Source organism: Xiphophorus hellerii, chromosome 20 (genome assembly GCF_003331165.1).
Source record: "Xiphophorus hellerii strain 12219 chromosome 20, Xiphophorus_hellerii-4.1, whole genome shotgun sequence".
In the NCBI taxonomy this organism is placed as follows: domain Eukaryota; kingdom Metazoa; phylum Chordata; class Actinopteri; order Cyprinodontiformes; family Poeciliidae; genus Xiphophorus; species Xiphophorus hellerii.
Window position 1 is genome coordinate 27,950,566 of NC_045691.1, and position 25,148 is coordinate 27,975,713.

At 40.1% G+C, this 25,148-nt stretch overlaps 1 protein-coding gene across 11 annotated transcripts in view; it reads left to right on the forward strand.

The window, feature by feature from the left end:
* The first annotated feature begins 3,424 nt into the window (after positions 1–3,424).
* Positions 3,425–25,148, forward strand: part of magi1b (membrane associated guanylate kinase, WW and PDZ domain containing 1b) — a 146,918-nt gene continuing 125,194 nt past the window's right edge. For 5 of the 11 annotated variants that reach the window (XM_032550569.1, XM_032550572.1, XM_032550570.1 and 2 more), the window contains exon 1: positions 3,427–4,217. In XM_032550569.1, the coding sequence (XP_032406460.1) occupies positions 3,920–4,217 (298 nt within the window). In that variant the 5' untranslated portion in view covers positions 3,427–3,919. Of the gene's footprint in view, positions 4,218–25,148 lie in introns of all 11 variants that reach the window. The other 6 variants (XM_032550576.1, XM_032550580.1, XM_032550581.1 and 3 more) reach the window with 2 other exon arrangements.

Sequence of the window (25,148 nt, forward strand, 5' to 3'; positions counted from 1 at the left end):
CCTATCGCCTCTGTTGGGTACACGGACTAACTGCCAGAGAATGTGGATGAGAACATGCATATTCAACACATCCAGCAGCCAAGCCTCCTGACCTCCTGCTGCATGCTCACACAGATGGAGAGAGAGAAAGATCAAATACGCACGCCGCTGGTCTGGACCTTTAGGATGCTTCCTGGAAGAATGAGACAGAAAATAAAAAAGAAAGTTCCATTTTACTGCTTCTTCTACAAGTACATGGGTTTACAACGAGCAATGACACACTCCATTTGGCACCAATGTGCAAATAAGCTACGGGGCACTTGGAAAATTGATCAGTTATATCGTGAAATTTTCCACATTTTGTCACGTTAAAACTAGAGCAACACAGCTGTACGAGAAGAAAAAAGAATAACAGATTGTAAACAAATGTCACTGGTAATTTGCTGTCTGGAAACAGCATTGACACGAATTTTAAGGTATATATAAACCTAAAATGTGTCCCAAAAATGTACTCTCCTCAATTATCTTTAAAGGCATTACAGAAATCAAGTCATTCTCATATTTGCTGATCAACTTTTTGCATGTTTTCTTTGACATTTTGAGGTTTTATCTTTGGCAATGAGCTCAAAGTCTTTGAAGTCAGAAGCCCTCCTTGCCATGGCCCTAATTTTCATTACTCACCAGTCTCCACTCCAAAATGTTACTATTATTACAGTCAGAGGAAACAGGTTGGCGACTGTAATAAAATACTTTAAACCTGAATCTACAAGACCAGAGTTGATGGATGTTGGGTGAAATCGCAGATGAGACTTAGGATGAGTGACATTAAACATATTTCCAGAGCGCCAATGTTTAGGTTTCATCTGGATTAGATCAAAGCATTAATATCAAAGGTGAAAAACTTGAAAGTTGTCGTCACCACAATCTGACTTGAGGTTGGGAAAGTTCATAAAGAGGAATCAGGAGAAAAAAAAGTGTTTCTCAAAATCTTCAAAACTGGTAGAGGCTCATCAAAAAAACTAAACAAAACAAAAACGTGCTGGATATAAATCCATGCCACACTTTTCAGATTTTTATGTTTGAAAAGGTTTGAAAGCTGTTCCCTTGCTCTTTATTGTTACACTTTATGTTCTGTTAAAACCGCAACAAAATGCATGTAGGTCTGTGACTGTACTGCAACAAAATGTGGAAAACAAACTTTTGCAAGACAGTGTAAATAATTGCTTTACTTTAAAGCAGTTAAGGTTGCAGCAAATAGACAAAATGTTCTCTCAACTTTGCAAGAAGCCAGAACTTTTGAGCCTTGTGGTCTCATCAGGTCAGGATGCCCGTCTTCCACTCCCCTTCCCAGTTTGATGAGCTGGTTAGCATCTTAGCTTTCTTCCTTTATTTAACAGTTTACCTCAGCCTAATCTATTTTTCATGTTAAAGTCGGGGAAAAAGCGATGTTAGGGCTGTGTCGTTTAATGTCGCTCGGTAAATGGATGTAGACCTTCATAATTCATGGCACATGTGTCTTCTGTTATGTTTTACATTCCCATCTACGGGAAGGTTTATTGTTTGAACCTCGCCCGCAGTTAGAGTTTCACTCGACGTCCTGCTGAACAAACACGAGCAGGACAGCAGGTTCTATGATTGAGAAGCTGATAATGAATGGAGATGTAGTAAAGTTACTGTTTCCTGTCATCCAGGCCAATGGTTGCCCTCCCAGGAGTGCTTCGCTGTTATTTTTAGGCTGGGAAAAGCTCATATGCTGCTCCCTAGGTGAGAGGCCCGGCCCATGTGATCCTCTCCAGCTGTGTTTTCATCTCTTTTGTCTCTCTTTTGTCTTAAGCTGTCTGGCTGTCCTCCTGCATCCTTTCATGGTGCGGTCCACCCCGATCACATAGCTGTTCTTCATCATAGTCCGGCTGATTTTCTAGACCTTTCTTCAGGGGTTGTTTTGTCAGATTATATTTCCTGCGTGCGTTTTTCTAGACAGGTTTGCTTTTGTAAGTCCATCAGATTTCTGACTCATGCAACCTTTGTGTGATGTAAAGGACGAAAACAAACCAAACAAGAAGGAAGTTTCAGACATGACTGGCGACTGGCAGTGCCTGTTTAACCTGACGTGCCAGAGTCCTCACAGGGAGGTCCACGTGTTTAATAAGTGCTGAGCAGCTGAGTCAGATCACAAATGAAATCAAGCCATCGGAGACATAATCTCCACAGCCATATTTACATATCTGCAAACACCTGACAGATCATTCATAAAATATAGGTTTACAATTATATATTTATTGATTTAATCTAAAAAAAAAAAAATTACAGCAAGGCTATACATCTGAATTTACTTAATTAAAGAAGCAAGCAGAAGCCTTTAATTTTGCAAAGCCATTTCAGCTCTTGGGTCTCATAGTTTCACGCATGCGCCAAACGGGAACCCTGTTGCCTTCAAGTGCTCTTTAAAAATCTCAGTCTTACAAGATTCGAACTCAATTATGTAATGGAGTCACGTTCTAGCTTGACATCATGAGTAAAGTTACCTCTGACCCTGTTAGTCACAATGGATGCAATGAGTTCAGGTGCAAACATGGATGGGATTTATCTGTTTGAAGCGAATGATGAGAAATATTGAAATCTATATGTTGGATAAACAACTGCTTTTATGTTTGTGAAATTTTTTTTTTGATTGACATAGGGACACTGAAATATACCAAATTTTAAAAAAAAGCCTCAGTCTTTGTAATGTTTTGCTCTTCTCTATTACTTTGCCATTATCCAGCCGCAATCTGATTCATCATCATGAGGACTATAACCTCTGATCGGCGTTATTAAGATGAATTTGCTTATTTAAAAAAAGCACATCTGTGGATGCAACTGATTTGTCATCTATATGACAAGAAAGTATTGATAAAAATTTTTTAAAGAAGGTTAAGGATTTTACTGCAGGAACTTCAGGGATTATGGCAGTTATTATAGGTCAGAAATGACAGATGATTAACAACAATAATGATGATGACAATAATAATAATCGCACCAGTAATTATATTAATAAAATATGGTTATAATATAACCATATATAAAATATGGTCCAATATTCCTGGACAATGTTAAATAAGCTCAAGTCCTTATTGAATTAAAATAGTAGTTTAATAGACAATAAAATTAGTAATAGTAGCGAGCGATAAATATTATCATCAATATCTGTCTTTATTTGTACTATTTTATTTTTTCTCTCTTATGACCAGTTGTGCAATGTGATGTTTTAATTTAACATGGTAAATCTATAATAATCATCAAATTATAATAATTTTATTTATACACACTACGCTAGACTCCTGTGGTAGTAGGAATGTTTTTTAGGGATGGGGTGGGGTGGGCATTCATGCGCCCGAAACGGAATTTAAAATTTCCCACCGCACTTAAACGTAGCACGCTCGGCAAGGCTTCCCCATTACTGCGGAGTCCAGAGTGGGAATAAGTCTGAGCTGAACGCACGGGAGGGACGCGCGCCAGGGAAGTTAGCAGTCTGACACGCACGAGAGAAAGAACTGCATTTGGTTTTAAGTTGATTCAGGAGAGAAAACACGTTCAAGCTTTTGTTTTTTTTTTCTCCCCTCCTCTCCAAGGATTATAAAAAGAAAAGTGGGACCGAGGAAGATATAACATGACTTCAGCAAAGGAGCACTAAAGTGCGGGTAATGTTTTGAAAAATGATGAGAGCGGCGTGTGTAGTTTAAGGAACGAGTTCAGAGTGGACCGGTATGGCTTGATTTGTGAGCCCGAAGGTAGCTGCGGGAGGCGCTGATGTTTCTGTGGAAGAGGAGGAAAGTTTGCTGCGTTTCCTCTCGGATCTACTTTGTGAAATTCGTCGCTTACTAGTCTCACGTCTGAGCGGCAGAGCCCGGGAGAGGGGGAAGCCGCTTCGGTTCGGTGTCGGCTCCGAACATACATCACCATGACCAACGCCGCGCTGAAGAAGAACCACTGGACCTCCAGGGTGAACGAGTGCTCCGTGGGGAAGGACACCCGCGGAGACCTGAACGTGTCTCTGCGCGGCGGCGCGGAGAACGGGGAGTTCGCCTACATTGGCCAAATCAACGAGAACCTGGTGTTTTACAGAGATGGAAAATTAAACGAGGGGGAGCTGCTGCTGGAGGTGGAGAACCTCTCCATTTCAGGATTACCTTTGTACGACGTGCAGACGCTGATAAAGAACTGCAAAAGTCCCGTGAAGTTGAAAACTGTGAGGCCAGGTAAGTCATTGAAGGAGGGGGGGGAAACAAGTCCGCATGCGGTCTTGCGCTTTTTTAGGTTGCTTTGTAAGCTGGAGGAGACTGTGTGGAATAATTTGTTTCTAAATAGTCCTTAAGTTTGTCAAACACATTTGCTTTGAGCAGTGGCGCTCCTGAGCGCAGTGCGGGTCGGGGGACACCGCGGCTATCCCTTAAATTGCTGATTTTTACTGACCAGAAAGTCTTATATGCATTCCACATTTTAAACGAAAAGAACAACGAATTTTATAAATTGCAGCATTAATCTATTTCAGAGACATTGGTCAGAACTTTTAGGCCTGTTTCCGATTTTTTTTTCCTGAAATGTTATTTTTAAGAGCTGTAACATAAAGTATAAAAACATCCTGTATCAGCAGTCAGCATGACTAAAACAAGCATTGTAGTTCCTGGAGAATGTTGTAGCATTTTGCCTTAACCCTGAGATTTTCAAAGTGACTTAACATTTTCCAGATCCATCATGGTTCATGACAGACAGAGATTTAAAACTCAAAGGGAGAAAACGGAGCAACTTTGCTGTTTTATGTTATCAGATCACTTATTGAAAATCTTGCTGACTTTGAGCCTAAATGCACCTCAGACGCGCCGTAGATGGCACAATTTCCTCTTAAATGGTGCCTTACACTTCTTCTGATTTAATTTTACCTGACTGTTACTGAAAATGGATAAATCGGAGTTGTCTTCTTTCCGTACAAACTTCCACACTGAAGGGTGTTTTCGTCAGCTTGACCTCTTTCTTTATAGTATGGCACAATAACTGAGTGGGAATAGGTTAGCTCAGATTTTTCTTTTGTTTCCAACCAGTCATGAAACGTGAGGCCGAAAATCCGAGTTTACTTTGCATTTTTTTGAATTTGTTAATTTTTTTAATGCAAATATTTTTTCTCTTTTAAATCCGCCACTCCTCTACTGCAGCCATCTCTCTGTATAAATCAGTACTCCATAAAAAAGTTAAGATAAAGGTTTCTGAAGACTTTCAGTTTGGGTCTACCGCCCCATCTTGCTGCCATTACAAACATTTTAGTGGCACCCCTGAATGGTTCACTTTGAAGAAGGTTCTTCCAAGTAAAAAATATTGAACAAGTGCATAAACTCACTCGTTAGACTTGCTGAAGAGTAACGACAGGTTAAATGGTTAACTTATTAACATGTTAGTAAAGTTTGATGAGGTTTAAGTGATTTTCCCAGGGGAAATGCCACCTGTTTAGTACAGGGAGAGGGGGCATAACCTGCACTCACGCTCGTTGTTTCAGCTTTTCCTTTTGAAACAGTCGCTAAGCTTGAGTTAAAACAGTTTGCACAGAGAACAATGGTAACACCCTCACCTCCCCTTACGTGAATATTTCTCCTGAACCCCGAGTGTACTCTCCTCAAGCAGACCTGACTGGCAACACTTCTCCACCACCAAAACAAAACATCATCAGGCTTCCCAACGGGGAAGGCGAACGTCAGGCTAGCATCGATGGTCATGGTCAGCCTCATTCAGCAGCAAGCTTGACACTGAGCCACTCTGACAGCCTCCCAACATGGCAACGCAGGCTGCTGAATGGGATGCTCCCAGCCCGCCTGGCTCACACCAGCTTCCGAAGAAAAAGAGCAACAGCTCTCCAAGGACAGTCGCACATATTTCTAACCTGTGAACGCTGGCAGCAGTGTCAGCTGGACCCAGTGGGATCGTCTCCTGTGACACAACTTTGTTTCTCTCCTACAACTCTCGTTATGATGAGCAATGGATGATGATGTTGTCTGGGTAGCTTTTTTTCTTGTTGTTGAAACGGGAAACAGCACAGATAGTTTTAAAGTCCAGTGTACAGAGGCCTCAGCAGCTTCTACATTAACATGACTGATTTACAGCAGCTCCCAGCTGCTGTGCAATACGGAGTACCGGTACTTGAGTTGAAGACTGAATAGGACGGATAATGTTTCCTCTTTTCTCACAAGTGATTTGCTAACCAGTAAATCATTCATTCCAGATTTTATTTGATTTTAAAGGTGTCAGAAGATTTCAGCTTAATCAGACGTGTTTTGTGTTGCAGCAGCAGAACCAAGTCACTTATGTAAAACAAGAAGAAAGTAGACACAAACAATGGACTGACAATCACTGGTGACAGCGAGACATTCCTGTTCTATGCATGCTAATGCAGTCGACAATGTGGGCTGGATCAGGGAAACCGTTTGAACGTATGTGGCGGCGTTGGATGTAAAGTCGGAAAAGAAGAGCAAAAATCTGCATATACTTCACACTGAATTGTCAGAAACAAATTGTGAGAAATCAGGGTTTCATTTCAGACTCAAAACCAGCCAATTTAGCCAAAAACGATAAAGGAGGTCTCAAAAGTTAAGATTTATGTCCAGGTAAATGTAACTGATGTCTTAGGAAGTGATTTTTGCCTGGAAGTGATTCATTTATTTTATCAATGTTTTTTCCGTCAGTTTCAGTTTTGCATGAACAGCCATTTCCTGACTTATAAATATTGACTCAGATTTGTCCTTCCTGAAAAGTATGTATTGCTCGTCCTTTTCATTTTGAAGAGTTTGCTCTAAGAGAAATGGGATATCACAGGGAAATTGGTAATAGGGATTCCCGAAAACTTTCATCAAATTAGCAAATTATTGCACTTATTTATTTTAATAAATAGAGTTCTTATCATTTGTATAACAAAAAAAAAAAATCCAAATTAAAGTTGAGGTTTTCATTTTTCAGTTTAAGGTTGTGTTGCATATCTTTACCTGGGATGCAGATCGCTGCTTTCTACACATCTTTAAGGATGGCTGATTTGTTAATTGTCATATTTGTCTCTTAGCTCAGCCTTTCCAGCAAAAACCTGCCATGACTTCATCTTTTCTTTCCCATTTGGCGTTCGGGCAGAATTGAGTTTTGCTCCAACACAAATTCTTTGTCTATTGTTTACTTATTCATGCTTTTGAAGTGCAAGTTCCTTTTTAAATAAAGGCCTTCAATCTCTGTTAGCTTTAGTTTGCGTAGCGCATTCAGAGGACCAGTCAGCGTGAAAAATCTCCCAGATGTGACGGCGTCCCCGCCTCTCATTCTCCCTGCAGCTTGGGACAATAGGAGGAAACTCTGTCCCCAGATTGAGCCAATCAGAAGTCTCATCATGCCCCAGCCTTTCCCACCAATCCTTCCCCCACCCCCTCTCAGAGACCCATCTGGGAATGTCGAGTGTCATAGCGCCACATGATGAGATTCCATTTCCAGTTTTTTAATAATTCACGCTGTCTGGGAATTTCCCTCCTTAATCAGCCCTAATTGGAAAAACATGCTTGGCAGCTAGGACCATCTGTAAAATCTTGCGTGACCTAATTTTACATGGAGTTTGTGCCATTTTCCCACTTTAATCAAGTGAGACGTGAGGAGAGGTGCGGTGGCGTCGCCTCGACTCACCGACAATCGCGGAGCTGCAGAGAGACATGCGCTTAGCAACGTTACGCCGGCGCTTCCTGACCTGTGACCGCGCATCCACGCAAACTCCTGTGTGCAGTCGACACTCAAACACAGAGGCATTTGTAGTCTGAGTTGACTGAATTCTTCTGCAGAGATTACAGTGTTTGCTCTCAGTATCCATGAAGATGAGCACACAGAGTGGGGAAGATGGATCTGAATCATTGCTGCTGATGTGAATCCATAAGCAGGTAGTTTGTAGTTTGGAAATTCTATGAATGTAATAGTGTTTTTTAAAAAAAGAACTATCTTGGTCCTGATTTAATGTTATAATCTGTTATCCCTATACTCCTTTGAAAGTCTGACACATAGAAATCTACCTCACTTTAACATTCAGGCAGTCGGCCGTATAAGTAGAGTAGAGTGAGGTGTGGCTAACTGTACAACAGTGAGGTGTGAGAATGAGACCAAATCAGTTCCATGCTGTGCAGATGGTTATGTTAATAATCTATGAAGGCTTTGGATGCTGAGGCTCACCATACTTTCTGAAAATATTCATACGCTTTGAACTTTGTTTTATTTTACACTCACAAACTTCAGTGTGCGTTATTGGGACTTTATGTGAACTCAAAATAGTGCACAATTGTCTTTTTAGTTTTGTTTACAACTATAAATCTCAAACCGGTTGGTTTGTTTGTATTCAGCCGCTTTTGTTATGATACCCCAAAATAAAAAGAAGTGCAAAAAATGTACTTGTAGTCACAAAGGCCAGATAATATTTAGGGGTTCTACAAAGAATTGACTCGGGAAGATATAAAATGCAGACCACAATTTTTATGTTTTACTTTTTAAACATCTTGAAAATCCACTTCTCATTTTCTGTTCACCTTATAATCAATCACTACTTCATGTTGGTTGAATATTGTTGCAAAACAAGGTACATTAAGCCCCTTTAATTAGCACAAGTGCATGTTACTAAATGGTTACACTATGTAAAGCAGCTGTGATGGTATCCTGGAGATGACGACACCGATGCCGGTGCATGGATGAGTGTGTCTTCAGGCCTTGAAACATGACACAGTAGCCCAGACCTGACCTGTTTCCCTGAGGCAGGAGGTATGCTGTGTGTGTATGGAAATTGTTTATGGAAAAGGAGAACAAAATTTGCAACCATGCTTTAGGCACATTAGACTTTGACATCTTCTTCACGCAAAGGCTGCCATATCTCTGTCAGACCAATCGGGAATCCCTGAGCTGCAGCTTCAGAGACGGGGTGCGCTTGCCTCAGAGTTAAATTATACTATAGAGCTGGTGTGATAAATAAGGCCTTGGTAGCGATAAATTAAAGAAGCATAAAATATTCTTTCTTTAAATGGTGGCATGACTTGCTTACATGCTCAGATTTATAACGCTGTCATTGCTTTAAGTCCTGACCGTGTTTAGATGCACGTCTTTTGCGACAGGGTCTGCCTGTGGAAGTGTTTATTTCCTTTTCTTGGCAGGAAGTCGTACGTGTCTCCTACCCCAACTGCTCCTCCATCTTTTGTGTTCTCCAACACACCGACTCTACTTCCTTCCTCGTAGACAACTTTGGGCAATCAGCTTCGGCTTTAATTTCAGTGTGCGTGTGTGTGCTTCAATTTGTATAAATGCACAAGAAGAGATTGTGTATAATAGTACACTGTGAGCTTTGAGATTAAGTACACTGGACGGACTGTGAGTTAGAACTAAATAGGCCATGAAATGCTGCCTCACCAATGCAGTAGGAGGTAATCACACATGTGCGCCGTTTCCTCGCTTGTTTACTAGAGAATCTTCTTTCTCTCCCTAATTAGCTTGAGTGGAGGCTGTTAGAAGGAGTGTGAATGGGAATTGGTCACACTTGGCACTTGCAGTTACACACTCTGTCGGAGGTGGAGAAAGGCCAACTAATTTATTATAGAGAGTTTAGTAGGATGGCGGTGGGGAGCCACTGAGGCGTTCCCTTTTAAGATAAAAAAAAAAACAACAACCTTATGTCCTTTGAGGTTTTTGCCAAAAATTGCCTGGAAATACTCCTAAATGTATATAATGTACATAATGACTGACATTTTTATGGCAATCAGACTGGGTGCAACACACATACCGGTATTGCTTTCAGACCAGGGCCTTTCGGCAAAGTAGGTACAACAAACCCGGGACATGCTCCACTCAGAATTCTCTGGCCAAATTTCAATGTTCGCTCTTTATAAAGCTTTGATCTGCTGATGCTCATCTTAGCCATTTCAGATTCCTCTTCAAGAATTTCTGTCTCTCTGAATAAACTGCAGACATGCTTCAAGGAAGTACATTTTCCCGCTTATACAGCTTCTTTAATTTATTTGCTTCCTCTAATTTCCTTTCTTGAACATGTTCCTGATACTGAGAGCACAGTGGGCCTCCACCTATTTGTGGTTCAGTAGTTGTGGATCCACCCACTTGAGGATTTTTCTGTTGAACATAACTCCAAATTATTAACAGAAAAACCTGCTTACTTGCATAGTTTATTCTTTAGATCAAATATTTATGTAAAATATTTGAAAGAAAATGCAACTTGGAAAGCTATAATAGCTTAGCGCAATGCTACTTTGCATTCTGTTGACTGGTAGTGTTTGAAAAGCAGCCAATTATTGTCTGTTTTAAATGTTTTTGGAGGGGTTCTCAAGTATTTGTGCATTTTATCTAATTACCAGTAGTTATGGTTTTTAATTCCCGCAACTTCAAATCAAATAACTTTTGTATTCATTTATTGCATTCTGTTTAGCCTTACTGTTATCTTTCTCCATCTGTTATCTCCTCAGAGATATCTCAGCATGTCAAAGAAAATAGTTTCTTGTTTTTAATTCTGTTTTTTCCAAATTCAGTTTTTATTCTGTTCTGTTCAATGTGAACTGATCAGAAAAAAATATATATTTATAATTTTTTCTGAACACTAGTAAGAGTAGAGCAAAGTGAAAGTTGACCAGTTCTGCTCACAAGCACATTTCTCAATGCATCTGAGAAATTCTTCTCTGTATTGATACCTATATATACTAGAGGTAGTAGGGTTTGTGCAGTAGCATGTCTACCAACGTCCTAGTTGGCCTTCTTTTTAAAAAAATATTTTTATATAACAAAATTTGAATTGAGTTCCTGAGGCAATTTGGGACAAAGGTATGAAATATTTTATTATTTATTGCTCAACATCACAAATTTGGATGAGAAATTCTTACCTTGCCATTAGTAACACACTTGTCTTCCTCTGTGTGTGCCACTGACACACTTTTTCCCCCAACTATAAGTAAACTGGTTGTGCACGTCAATGGCCACATTAAGTAATTCTCCATATCTGTGAGAAATGTTCAGCAGCCTATGTGCTCACAATTCTTGCTACGTCTGCTTTCTGTCATATGTTATGTATCTAGCCAACTGATGAAGCTGCAAATATATTGTTCCCTACTAACAGTTTTTAATACTTGTTGTCACCAATACGCCTTCATGTGTCGCCATGGTTGTGCTCATTGTTTGCTATTTTACCAGGGAACTTTTTAAACATCCCAGTAACATGCCACCAGTTCTCATTACTCATTCCTTTAGCAGACAGCCAATAAATGCACCAAGTTTGTTCTTTGGATTGTGTGATTTTTAAAAAATATTACATGTATGCTTGCAGATGGTAATGGTGTGTGTGTAGAGGAGACTAGTGTGTTTGCAGGTTAAACGGGCTGGCAAGTCAGAGTCTTTCTGTCGGCTGTGATGCTGTTAAACTTGGATGAGATGCGGTTCTGCCTTCAGTGGGCATGAGACCGAAACAACATGATGGGATTTATAGTGACTGTGGACAGTATTAATAGAGCTGAGAATAAAACCTGTAGCAAGTAGACTTTCTTCCACAAAAAGAAGCTCCTTCGCCGAAAAACGTTGTGGAAGAACCAAACTCCTGCATAAAGTAGCATCGTTTTTTTCCCCCCTTTTTTTGGCTTCTTCTCATAAAAGTGCACAAGTAATGCATCTTTTGTCATGAATAGCAAATGTCAGCTTTTTATTAAGAGTCCCAGTAGATTTCTTCTCTATGCTAATTCAAAACCCCTTTTCCTGTGGTCTGCTTCCTCCCTTTCTTTACCTTTAAACAGACCCCACTGAAGGCCAAGCGGGGGTCTGTCTACATAAATCCCATTATGTGATGTATTTGGGAAGGTTTTTCACACGCATCCACAAGCACACGCAGACAAAACAAGAAAGTATCCACAGGTTTGGAGAGCGGCCTAGCCTTGATTAAAAGGATTTACACAGAAAAAGCCACAGTAGTGAGCCGCTTAGAAGTATGTTTGCAGTGTTTGCTGTTCTTTTCTATGCTCCATTCTTACATGGCTCTTCATTTTGTCCACACTTACTGTCATTTGAATGTCATAGCTGTCACCGTGGAACAGCTATTTCACCCCGCTACCATCTGGAAATGTCTGTTCAAGCCTCCAATGAAACAAATAATTAAACTGGTCATTCCACAACACTTGCGTATTGCAGGGTGTGGCAATGCTCTGAAAACTGCTCTGCTGGTAGCAGTCGCTGTCAGAGGAGACATGATGGTTGAAAGTATGGGAAAGAAAGAGACTTGATTTTCCAGCGACAAAAAGGTCAATCTCTCAGAATGAGTTTTTACTTTCCGTTTCATCTGGACTGGAATGAATTGTGTCTCATTTGAATGAGAGGATTGAATCTCGGATTACACGGTCACACCGAGACGGTTCACGGAGAAGTTGCTTTTCTGCTAATTTAACAACCCACATAAAAACCTCTGGTTAAGTTCAAATGTTGGTTCAAAATCAAAATAGTTTTCTGCTGAATGCAAACCGCTAAAGCAAAGTTGGAATAAAATAAGACAAGGTGTAGTTTGTATGAAGGGGTTCAGTGTGATTTCCTGACAAATTGCTTTTGTCTTTTCTTCATGTTGAATAATGTTGGTCTCAGAGAGCTCAATGTTCCCAGTGTCCTTGATTATAGATATTAAATCCATATACCAGGTGATTGAAGCCTGTGCGGTTGGATACGACATGGAGATAAAAAAAATCCCCACATCCGCAAGTTGACTTCCTCGACTGTTTTGGTGTTGCCTGACATCTCGGCGACATAGTCACACTGTCGCGTTGTGTGTGTGTGCAGGCTTGTGTAACAAGAAGTAAAGGTCATTATGCTTATGAACTCTTAAAGGTCAGAGCTGCCACTGCTGAAATGCTACAATAGAAAGATTTTGTCCTCATTTTTCACCTCTAAAACTGCAGAGTACAGTGAATGAAACGCGCAGGCTTAATGATAGCATCTTAATTAGACAAGCAGAGGCTAATTAGCAGACAGGAAAAGGATCGAGTCTTAATTAAGAGGTCGCTGGTGTCCATCTTTATCTTGGTGGGAGATTTCGGTGAGTGGATTTGTGATGGGATTACTCCATCACATACCTCACATCGCGGTCCGCCGCTGGACCTCCAGATTCTCTTATGTCCTCAAACTTTAAAGCCGTTTAAAATTATTGCCTTGCACGTTTTCTTTTAAACCTAAATGCGGCTCATGACGGCTGTTTGAATTAAAACCTTAGATCTACTCTAATGGCACTATATATATGATAATTTTCCCACTTTGACTTTTTCAGAGTTCTGCTAATTCTCTACTTTTAAGGAGATAGGAGTATACATGGCTTTCTCTTACTTTCATCTGCTCTGTTTGAGCCTGAATGTGACATGAAGATAAGTCCTTTTTTGAGTAAGTCTTTTGATTTATATAAAAAAAAATGTATAAAGATGGATTTAAAACCACATTCTGCTGCAGCCTGAGATCAACCATATGCATTTTGAGAGGAATCCACTTATTTATGCATTTATTGTAACCTGGGCAAATTTTTATCTTGTCAGGATTACACAACCCCTTTTTGCTAAATACTCTCTGTGGTAGCTATTGAGTAAACTACAGCCATTTTTAGTATTGTCTCAAGTATTTAATCCTATGCTTTGCCACTTCTTCTGCTTTGCATCTGCAAACAAATCATTTCATTCTTAAGTACTTAAACCCTGGCCAATGAGTTATTTTCATTATGGTTGAGTATCTTCCTGGTTTTGGTTGGTTATTGGGATTACCCTAAGGGTGCAGATTGCAGCCTGACCTTCAGATTCCGATTTTGGACAATTCTAATTATTATTATTTTTTTGACTGCAACATTGCTAAATATAGCAAAAAATGTTTGCTCAGTTGGCAATGCTTGGATGACTATTGTTTTGCAGATGTGGTGGGAGGGTCTGTCAGTCAGCTCTGTCATGGCAGAGAGAAAGTGGACTTAAGCTGATTTTCAAACATTTGAGGAGGTAGATAAGATCAGTGGCTTAAAATGGTTTCACATCAAGTATCAGCCAATCTCACAAAATTAAGGAAATCAGAGCCTATTTATCACTGCAACCCTAGGAAACTCCATGAACAATTTTATTCAGTTGTATCTTTAAACTCTGAATTAGATTCAATTCATGTTAACTTTGCTTTCAATCCCTGTTTGGACTGGTTGACCATTATAAAATATGACTGATTCAGATTCCTAGCTTGAAGTGACCTCATGCAGTCTCTTCTGAACAACCACAGAGTTATGTGGTGCTCTGAACAGGGCATTATTTGTCACAAATATTAAATACATTGTTTTAGCTCTGGTTTTACAATTAATTACTCATTTAAGAGTATCTTTTATTATAGAAGACTCAGAAAACATTTGAATCACAGCCTATTGCCTAGAACGTTTTTTTCCAATCCTATCTCAGTTTATTTGTAGATGGGTTTTAGAGAACTGCATAAAACCAAGTAGTTGATAATCAAAAGGGTTTAGCAGTGCGCTCCTTTGCCAGCAGTCTAATCAGATGCCCATATGTAAATAACATGATGCGTCAACATTGTGACTTTTCACGGACCCTCCAGGTTTGTCATCGTGCCTCTATTTTTACTTTGTTTGCTGCACACTCTGTCTCTGTTCTTCATGGAGGCCGTGTGAGACGATTTTTACCCCGATTGACCTCTCCTCAGTGCCGCTCGCAGAGCTTTTATGCGGGCATCATGTGATCTTTATTTGCGCGCCGAGGCCAAATGAACAGGATCGTGTGGGAAGTGGTGGAAATCCATTTGTCACATGCCGCCATCCCATCAGCAGTGCTGCAGACGTGGAAACATAGATGCTCTTTGTCGTTTGAATAACCCTGACGTGGGGGAGAAGCATGCATCCAGATGCGTGTGGACGCTTTTCAAAAAGTTTACATACAGGGTTCTGGTCTTGAGTTTTCATTCTCCTCCTCTGTGAAGCTCATTGCTGTTTCCCCTCCGTTCTGTTCTGTGCAGGAATGCTGTGTTTACATAGCTGGCTCTGGCTGAGATTAGTGGTTTAGTCTCTCAGGTGTCTGCTGAGTGTCACTGTTTGTTTCTTTTTAAAGTCGTAATTTTGTCTAGAATCCAACTAACTTGTCTGCTCCATGTGAAAATACAATGCTGGACAGACTATGAGATGGATTTATAGTATTGTCACGGTTCTCCTTGATGTTTCTTTCGCAGCACAGTTTTACCACATGGCCTTTGATGAGCCTTTTTATAAGCTGCTTCTGGCGGTTCATAAATCACCACTTTAGCCAGTAAAGGCCTGCAATGGTGTGATCTTTCAGAAATCGAGCTGATATTGCAGATCCAAGAAAGAGGGAAGGAAATGTAACTCCACCAACACGAAGCAATCCGCACAGTCTGTGTGTTGGACATCTCGCCCACTGGGAACAGATACCAGTGGAGATCTGCGACTCATTAGAGTGACTCTATCTCCCTTCTCCCTGGGAGTGCTTTACGATCTCCAGAATGAGCATTAGAGGGCTGAGGATTCCTAATGTAGTCTTGAAAGGTTTGGAGATTCATGGAATTTGATTTTGACTATATTCCAGGACTGAAAGTGTCTGATTAAATGTGAAATTCTCAAAGTGAGTTGTCTGAACAGATTACACATCAGAAATGTACTTTCACCTTAGAAGAGGTCACCAGTCTCATGAGGAGATGCTGTCCTGGTGATGGAATAAATAAGAGAGAGGATGAACTCTGGCAGGTTTAGACCATAAAATCATGCGGAAACCAAATGTCTTGTTTATGCTCCTTCTCGTTGTATTTTAGGTTTTTGTTCCAAGTTGAACTCATAAAAATGGGCCAGGAAATCTGACCAATTTAGAATTTTCTTACAAATTTTCTGGAACCCCAAGTGTTTGCAGGGGAGAGAGATGTCTTGGACCTTTTGTGTCTGTAATTTGGTCTCACGCCGACAGATGGACGGACATGTTGCTATATATAATATTTACAAAGCAATCACAATAAAACAATCTAGAGTTGCTTTTACTTGTTTGGTTCAGCTTCTCTTAAAATAATTTAAAGTTTTTATGTTTGTTAGATCCCACTGTTAGCTGGTTATATTGATTTACATCGTATCATGTCACACCTCCGCACTGAAAAATTGGCTTACTATTTTCCTCCTGACTGTTGGGGCGCCATTACTACCCTGCTTAAGCAGGGTAGTAACTCCCACATCCTTCCACATGTCACACCTAGATAGTAAGAAAATGTCTCTGGCATCTTCATGTTTCATGACAGATGGTGGATTGTTTTTCTCAGAAAATTTGATGTTTGAAAAACTGTCTTCTGTGAATTTATGACTGCTGGGTCCAAATTGTACTCCTAGTTTGTAGACACTTTGCCGTCTTGTCCCTTCCTACCTACATTTTGTACCTGTATACAAACAATTTCATACCTTCATACTTAATTACACCATCAAATCATTTTCCTATGTAGCAAAGTATGCTTATGAATTATTGAGATAAATGGTTCTGGAATGCTCAGTTCTGATGCTTAATGGGATTTCATCATATATTTTGTAAGAACTGATCTTTGTTTGGTACAGATTGAAACAATTGTAACATTTTGGAAGGGTCAACATGACCAGCACTTGTTTCTGTTCTGTGCATCTTGTACCATGCACTGTTTATGAGCACTACATATTTCAACTGGATTCATCTCCTCGGTCTCCTGGAGGGGAATCTTGCCCGTTAAATCTTCTCTAAAATATTGCGCGACCTACCTCCCTCAACAGCTTCTGTCTTTGTCATTCCCACCCAGTAGTCCATGCTGTGAAATGACTGGGTCTGCAACAGATGATGTATTGCTCCAATCAGCTTACCACATAAGGGAATCGCCTATTTTCTTAACACTCTAACAAAAGTGAGCGTAAGATTGCCGGCGAACACAAACGTCCCTCCATGTCCTCACGCTCTGCTGGGCACCAGAGCTCATAAATTAGACAAGAAATCTAATTTCCCTGTGGGGTTCTTAGGCTCTGAGTGCACGCAGACCCACTGTTTCTTTTCAGGGGGAAGTTGATTTCTATTCTTCATGATGTAAATGGGCTGATAAAGGGACAGCTGGAACTGGAGTGTGGCCTACTTGCTTGCTGAGTCACAGTGGACAAGTTCTGCTCTTATTGTCATACTGGGCTTCAGAGCAGAGCACGCATGACAGTCGACTCCACACAACACTGCTATTTTTATGTGTGTGTGTGGGTGTGGGCGTGTGTGTGTGTGTAAGAAGGGGAGCTTATCGCAAATGCCAACTTGTGTTGAACTTGAGATTCTTCAGGGTCAAAGAAAGCACCATGCATGTTTGAACAATGTTATCATAGAAAACAGCTGGAAAAGCAAATCAAAAATGACTCTGACAGGCAGAGTGGCGGCCATATTTAGGATCATATGTTACTAAACCCTTCAACTCTTTCTTACTTTTCATAATGTTTGAATCAAAGTTATTTTTGGCTGTTTTTGTTAATTGTTATTTTTATCTTGACTGGCTTTCTTGTAGCTCCTTTTTCCTGTGGGTCGCTTCCTCTCTTTAGCAGTAAATGCAGACTTTAAAGGTTAAATTTGAATAAGTCATTGCAATAAGGTTCACCGCATAAAAAGAAATGTGTACTTTCATTTTAAAAGTGATACAACAGGATAAGACGTACGTGTTTAAAATTTAAGAATTCAAATATCCAGGAAAGGTACCAGTTAACATATAATAATTTAATTATAATTTCTCTTTCAATAATTTTTGAGCTTGTAGCCCACGATGGTTATTTTGTGTTTTCGCAATCAAGACATTTTCAAAGCCGCTTGGGTAAAGAAATAGAAAACTAACACTAGGTAGCCGAGAATGCTGCCGAGTTAGGTACACTGAACTTGGGCATTAGTACACAACACAGTGGCTCCTCCAAGACAAAAATAGTTATAGAAAAAGTCTCCAGCTCAAATTTGAATTCAGAAGGTGCAAGTTAGTAGTGCTGTCCGAGAGTAGTATCTCAGAGACCTACTAACCCGGAACCCTATATGTGGATTTAAGAGTCTGTGTATTTTGTCCTAATTTAGAAAAACTAAATTGATGCACCTGTTAGCAGCATTTTCACTCTGATGTGCATATGCCAGCACATTTTCCTAAACTGTTTCACCTCAATACTTTATTTTTAGCAAGCTATGCCATGGTTGGGTAACACAAAGTGGTGGGGAATGGAGGCACAGATAATCTGCCCATGTTTTGCTTGTTACTATACTAAAGTCAAAACTCAATTATGAAGATATAATCCATCATGCTTCTCATACTCTAAGTTGAGAGTATGGTCTGATTATAAAAAGTTACTTAAAGCTAGAGGTAAAATTTAAAATAAAGTTGTAAAATGCACTTGAACTGCAGGTGCAGTTAAACTTTCTCATCCATTTGGCTCAGACATAAATAAATAACTATTTTCTGCAGGCAATTATTGCGGCTAAATGTATGTCTGGATAAAAAAAGTTATCCCACGACATGAGTGGACATGTTGGATAACATGAGTGGACATGTTGGATAACATGAGTGGACATGTTGGATAACATGAGTGGACATGTTGGATAACATGAGTGGACATGTTGGATAACATGAGTGGACATTTTGTATTGAAAGAAGAAAAACAGTAACAACCACAGTGAAAGAACCATTATATTGAAAGCGATGGTTTTGTTGGCTCTTTGGAAGAGGCAAGAGTACTCACTTCGACCTTTTTTTTTTTTACCACTCAACAGCCACACATCAATTCAACACTTTACTGTTAGGTGTTGTTTTTGATTGTTTATAGGAAAATGCAGTGGTGCTGTTCCAGATGGCTGGTCATCATCCATAGATGGCAGTACCTAAACTGCTTTTTAAAAAACTACTTATTCGGTTTGAAAATCAAAGGACAGACTAGTTGTAACTCAATTATAGAATAACATTTTTTTCTTTGCTTTGACTTTTTTGGGACTTGAAGATAGTTTTCAGTTTATTTTTCCAATAGCTGTTATTTCTAAAGACATCGCCTTCACTACCGGTGAAGAGGTGTGTTTGTTTTTTTTGCCAACTCTGAAGGTTCATTGTCCTCTTTTGAAGGAATGTGAAGAATCCTTTGCATCCAGTCGGGGCTGTTTTGTTGTTTTGTCTCACCTACGACTGTCAACTGTTAGTCCACAGCACAGGAGCACTCCTGTGTTTGAGTCACTACTTACATCAGCAAAGATATGCAATGAAGAAAGATGCAAAACAAATACATGGTTCTCTTTATTTGACATGATGACTGTAAATGTAATTATTTGTAATGTGTAATCTGTTGGCATAGTCGGCCACAATCGGAAACTTAGAAAGTGTTCATGTCTCCAAAATGTCCTTGGTTATGTGTGGGGTTTGGCAGCAACACTGTTGGACCAGTCAGACAGGTTGGGATGAAACTGCCGCATACCTGTGCCGCACCTGTTAGGCAACCTGGGCGGCGCTCGACATCATCATGAGGGGGCGGGGCTCCCAGGGGAGGTCAGATGCCACGCTCCTTCCTGGAAACGTGACCGCACCCGCATTTGCCTATCTGACATTTTTTGTCGATGCAAATTACTCACTCTTGCCAAACCTTGCTTTCCATAATGTTTGAATCCTTTTTAGTTTTTTTTTTTTGTGTTCCTTAATTTACACTGAACCTGCCTTTTGCCCTGTTTAATAAAAAAAAACAAAAAAAACACGCTTTATCTCTCTCTACCCATCCACTCTTATCCCCTCTGTTCATCTGGAATTGGTAAACATGACGTTGGAAGTGATTGGTGTCAGGTGACCGTTCTGGTTGCCACAGCAACTGGGTCCTAAATCCCAAAGCACCGGTCATCTCCAGGGACGGGGCTGATTGCTAAATAAAATCTTCCCGGACACACACAGAGACTTGGAAAACAGTGGATAAACATTGGCGGGGAGAGGAGCAGCTTTGAGTCTCATGATGTGGTGGGCAGATAACTTTGTTTAGCTGCTCGAGTACGAACAGACCACATTCCTGTCATCTCTGTGCAGAGGCAGCGGGGTAGCATGGCCAAGTCAGACACATCTGTCTGGTCCCTTCACTGGTGTTCTGGACATTTGCATTGTTTTTGAAGGGGAAAAAAATGACCTTCTTAACAGTTGTTGCAACTGACCAACTGGTCAGTTAATTTATTTGTTGGTAGAAAAAATGATGCTTAATCTTGGTACCATAACTTGTTTGTGTCAATACGGATAAAGCATTGTATGTTATTAGGCCTGTCGCAATGACAAATTTTGCTGTATGATAAATTGTCCCAGAAGTTATTGCGATAATATTATCAGACCACTTTCAAGTAATATAATGGTAACAGCATAATAATGCAAGACATTCTCAAAGATCAAGAAACTTAAAATTCTAATGAACATTTAGCACTGGAACTAGAAGACATTTTAAATGTTCAAAATAAATAAACATAAAAATGAATTATGAGGACTCTGTAAACAAAATTCGCCCCAAAAGAAAAGAGTTAGTTGAGACAAATACACTAGACTGAAGACTCTTGTTATCCAGTTTTTGGTAGAAAGAGAGAGTGAAAGGTTAAAAATGCTAAATCATGCAAATGGAAATTGAGCTTGTTTTAATTCTTCTTGCGAGTAAAATGATTTATTCCTTACTGCAATAAATCAATTATTTATTACAGTAAATGACAGTTCCTATAGTTTCTATAGGATTTGACTGATGTTTCTCTTTTTTACATTTAGTTTTGAAAAGTTTTATTTTCCTCTTCACTTAAATTTCTTGGTTTCCTCATTGACCCTGCCTCCTAAAAATGTTGGCGAGAAAAGGGGAGCTGAGAAAATAAGCATGCACAGATCTGAATTAGGTGGCCAATTTCCAGTCTCCGTTTGACCTAAAAATGACTTTAAGACATTACAAATATTTTAAAAGACTATAAACTTGTCACTTTGATATATCTGTGAAAGCAGTTAGCTGGGATACCATGAGACTAAAATGAGTCCTAGTGTGTATTCATTGAGTATCTATGTCCTTACCAGACCATTCATACTGCATCAAAGCTCAAAAGGATAAATCCAAGCAGCTTTGCTGTACTTGGCTTAGCCTTCATGTTATCTACTAAAAATAATGCTCTCTGTCGCTTTCTTGCACCCTGAATGAACCACATATTTGTGAACACCTTGCTGGTACTGAAAATTGGGTCACTTTGAGTTTTCCTTCCTTAGTTAAGAGTATTGGATTTGGTGCATTCACTGATCAGAAAAAGATGAAACTTTTGAGTTTCTGACCAACGCATCACTGGTGCGGGGCGATCAAGTTAAATATTATCCAACTCTAGTCACTGGTTTCTCTGCATCTCTAACAAATGTGATTTTTATTGGTTTATAGGTCTTAATTTAGGTTGTTGTTTAGGGGATTTCTAATTTAGTTTGTAAAATCTCTCTCTGTTCCTTAGGATTCATACAAAGAGCCACACTGGAGAGCATTAGACTCCAAGTTTTATAAACTTGACCCAATTAATGTTTAAATCTAAAAGTCAGACATTTCCCTTTTTTAGCATCGGGAGATTTGGAAAAGCAGCTGCGAAAATCGGGTAAACAGACTGAGGGTTTCCACAGGAAAAGTGTTGCTTTGATTGCCGTTATATTTAAAAGCAGTTAAAAAAACCCAATTGATGTCACAACTCTGCTGACCATTGTAAAGGAGAAAAAGAGGAAGTGCGTTGCTTTTGTTCTCAGAGTTCCCAGACGTTCGACCACAGGCTATATGTGTGTGTATGTGTGTGCAAAGGCCTAAAAATGTTCACTGGCATTCATGGCTGTGTGATCTAAATACAGCTTTTAAATGCTGCTTAAGTCACTGTGAGCCATTGGGCACAAACAAGGTCATAAAAGTGATCCTGTTTTGCCTTTTAAACATAGACCAATGCTATATTTTTGATACCGAGCTCCACGGGCAATTGTTTCTTGGGGTGAATTCAAATCAAAGATGGATCTACATTTAGCTAATGTTTGCAGATAAAACTTCAGCCTTTCAGGCTTGGCATACAATGTTGTTAATGTTAAACCTTCACGTTCAGCCATTATTGCCACATTGAAGTTTTAAAAATATTTAACACTTTGTAGTTAATTCCGGAAGCTTGCATTTACAAGCTGCGATGCCATGCAAAACGTGAATGTAGCCCAATAAACGTGGGTCAGCGTTATCATAATTGATAAACGCTATCCCAGGATGTACGTTCCCCATCTGGCGGGCACAGACGAAGTAGAGCAGAGGAAGAGAGGGTAGATCAGAGTCTCTCCTTTGTTGTGTGCAGCAGCTCACCTGGTCCATTTCTCTCTGACTTGTTTCTGCCTCGCTAGGCGCCAGCTGTACGGGGAGGTGTTTCAGTCAGACGCCTGGCAGCTCAGCCCAGGTTAACCAGCGGAGCCCATCACTCTATTTATAGCAGGATGAATGACAGACAGAGGACACTGTAGGTCTGGATTAGACGCTGTCCATCTGGGACAAGATGGAAATTTAGGAAATTAATTTACAGTGAATGTTGTATGACAATATGAAGACTCTGAATGTCGATGAAGTGTCTTGCAAAAGTATTCGGAGACTTCTCACGTGTAATCGCCCTAAGCTCGGAGGTTAGGCCTGGATATTCTTAAGGAAGAAGCCAATAGGTTCACGTTGATTCTGGAGGAGCTGTATAGTCACTATATAAGTCTATAAGTCATACTCCTTAAGTCTGAGAAGAAAGCCATTGTTGAAAAACCAGGAGAAATCTGTCTTGTATTTTGCCACAAGCCATGTAGGGAAGTGTCTTATCTGCCCTGATCAGATGGGACAAAAGCTGAACTTTTGGGCTTTATATGGCTTCTAGCTCTCCACTTCATCCTGAATAACCAATCTCTTGTGTGAAACATGATGGGGAAGATGGAAATTTTGCTTAATACAGTGCCATACTGGAAGAAAACCTATTGAATCCAAAAGAAAAATGATGTGATATTGGGAGTAATGTTCACAATTTCACATTTTTAGGGAAAAAGTGAGGGGAAAAAATGGATTAAAATAGGAAATCGAATTTGGTATCAAAAATTTTTATTTTCCAACCATATTGCCCAGCCCTAACGTAGCCTAAAGTGCTCACTTTTAAGTGCACTGAAACACTGTTCCATTACGTCATGACTCAGGGGAGTTGCGCTTTTTAGATTTTAATTTGTAAAATATTTGAAAACCACGTAAGAATTTTCTTTGTATCACATAAAATCTGTATGAAATACTTTGAGGTTTATGGATGTGATTTCCCATCTCCCAAAAAATGTTCAAGGCACTATAAATAGGTCAGCCTCCTGCCCGTCGATGACATGAATAAACACTATCTGATGCCCTGCTCACCTGGAAAGTTTGACTCGTTCCAGCTGTTCTGACCTCAGACCTCCAGCATCTGCTTGCACTGGCGTCTACAGTGAACTTTATGTTCACTGTATGCCTCGAGTTTCGTGCTTGGCACCAATTGTACCCATCAAACTGGCTTTACTTTATAATATTTAACATCACAGTTGAGGCGGAAATGTTCTTTTAAAAATAGAATAAGACAACCAGGTGAGGCTGCAGCTGTGAGTCTTGAGGCGTGAAGGCCAAGAACATGAGATTACCTCATTTTGTTCAGATTAGCATTTCAGCTCCCTCCCATTTTAACTTAATTTTCCCTCTCTGTCTCTCTTGGTATTTTTTATTTATTTATTTTTCCCTTCTGGTCTGATTGAACAGAGTAGATGTGGGTCATAAAATCTGGGTGTGTTTGCTTCTTTTTAGTGTTTTTAAGCGGGTGTGGTCAGGGAATGAACCCGCTACTCCCTCCGCTTTTCCCCTGAGACTCATTCCAGCGTAGAAACCAAAATCAATCCTCTCCTTTGTTGCCGAGCCCCTTCCTCCTCTCCCTTCACCGGCTTTCATTTCTGTCGTCTATCCCGTCTCCGAGATCAAATTGCCAAGAATTCAATTACATCACATGACAGTGAACTCAGAGTAATGCTGTAGCTCTCTGTTTATTTCCCTTTTCTTACATCTTCTGGCCTCGGGAAGAAGAAGCAGGTTGTCCTACTCCTCTGTCATTTGGCTCCAGGTGTGATCTCTTGCTCTGGTTCATGGTTGTACCTCATGGCTCCTCCTACGGTCCCCCTGGGTTTCAGGCTTTCTTAGCATTCCCACACCAAACAATTGCTTTGTTTACACTGCTCTAACACCTTTGTCACTTTTATCTAACGTGCAGCAGGTGACCTTTGAATGGAAACTAGAGCCATGGCATGACCAGGGAGATGATTTTTCTTGACTGCGACCTTTAAAATCCCTTAGAAGAACAGGACTGTGAAAAACCTTTAGCAAATCTACTGACTTTTTGTAAAATTAGCTCAACTGCAGAAACAAAGACATGAATGTTGTGGTTACCGCCGTATCCTTCTGTGTCTTGTTTTTTTGTCGGTGTCTGAATCATTTAGCTGTCAGGATCCTCCAACAGCTCATGTTGTGTTTTATCTCCATATTTTATGTCAGGAGGAATACTTTTTCTCAATATGTCTCTGTTTAATGAGCCTGAAGTGCACTGTGTCACTAGTCAGCCACAAATCACCCTCATTTCCGGTTTGTGTCTCATTTGTTGTTCATTTTGACATCTTAGTTGTGTCCTGGACTGAATCTCAGGGAGACTATGAATGACTGCTGATGTGATTGCAGCCCTAAGTCCTTAAACAGCCAATCTTACCCTTTCTGGTTTAAATAAATTCACTGGCAAACTTCCTCTAGTCTCATAACTTCCCTTTTCTTAATTCTCACCCATCTCTTGGTAGTTTACTAGTATGTTTTAGGTAGGGGCGCGCTGATAGCAGTTTTCTGGCCAATCATTGATCACAGATCTTCAAAAAAAAACCTGACCTGCCGTTTCTAAATTTGGCTGATGCTGATTTTCCTGTCTGAAAAGTTGCTAAATATAGCAACAAAGTCACTAACTTGGCAACAGTGAGACGACAATTCTTAGACGCACATGTGCAGACATGACCTGGTGGGCGGGTTGATAAGCTGGCCAAGTCCTTCATCCCCCAACCATGATGCGTCTATCCCCGTGCTTCATAGT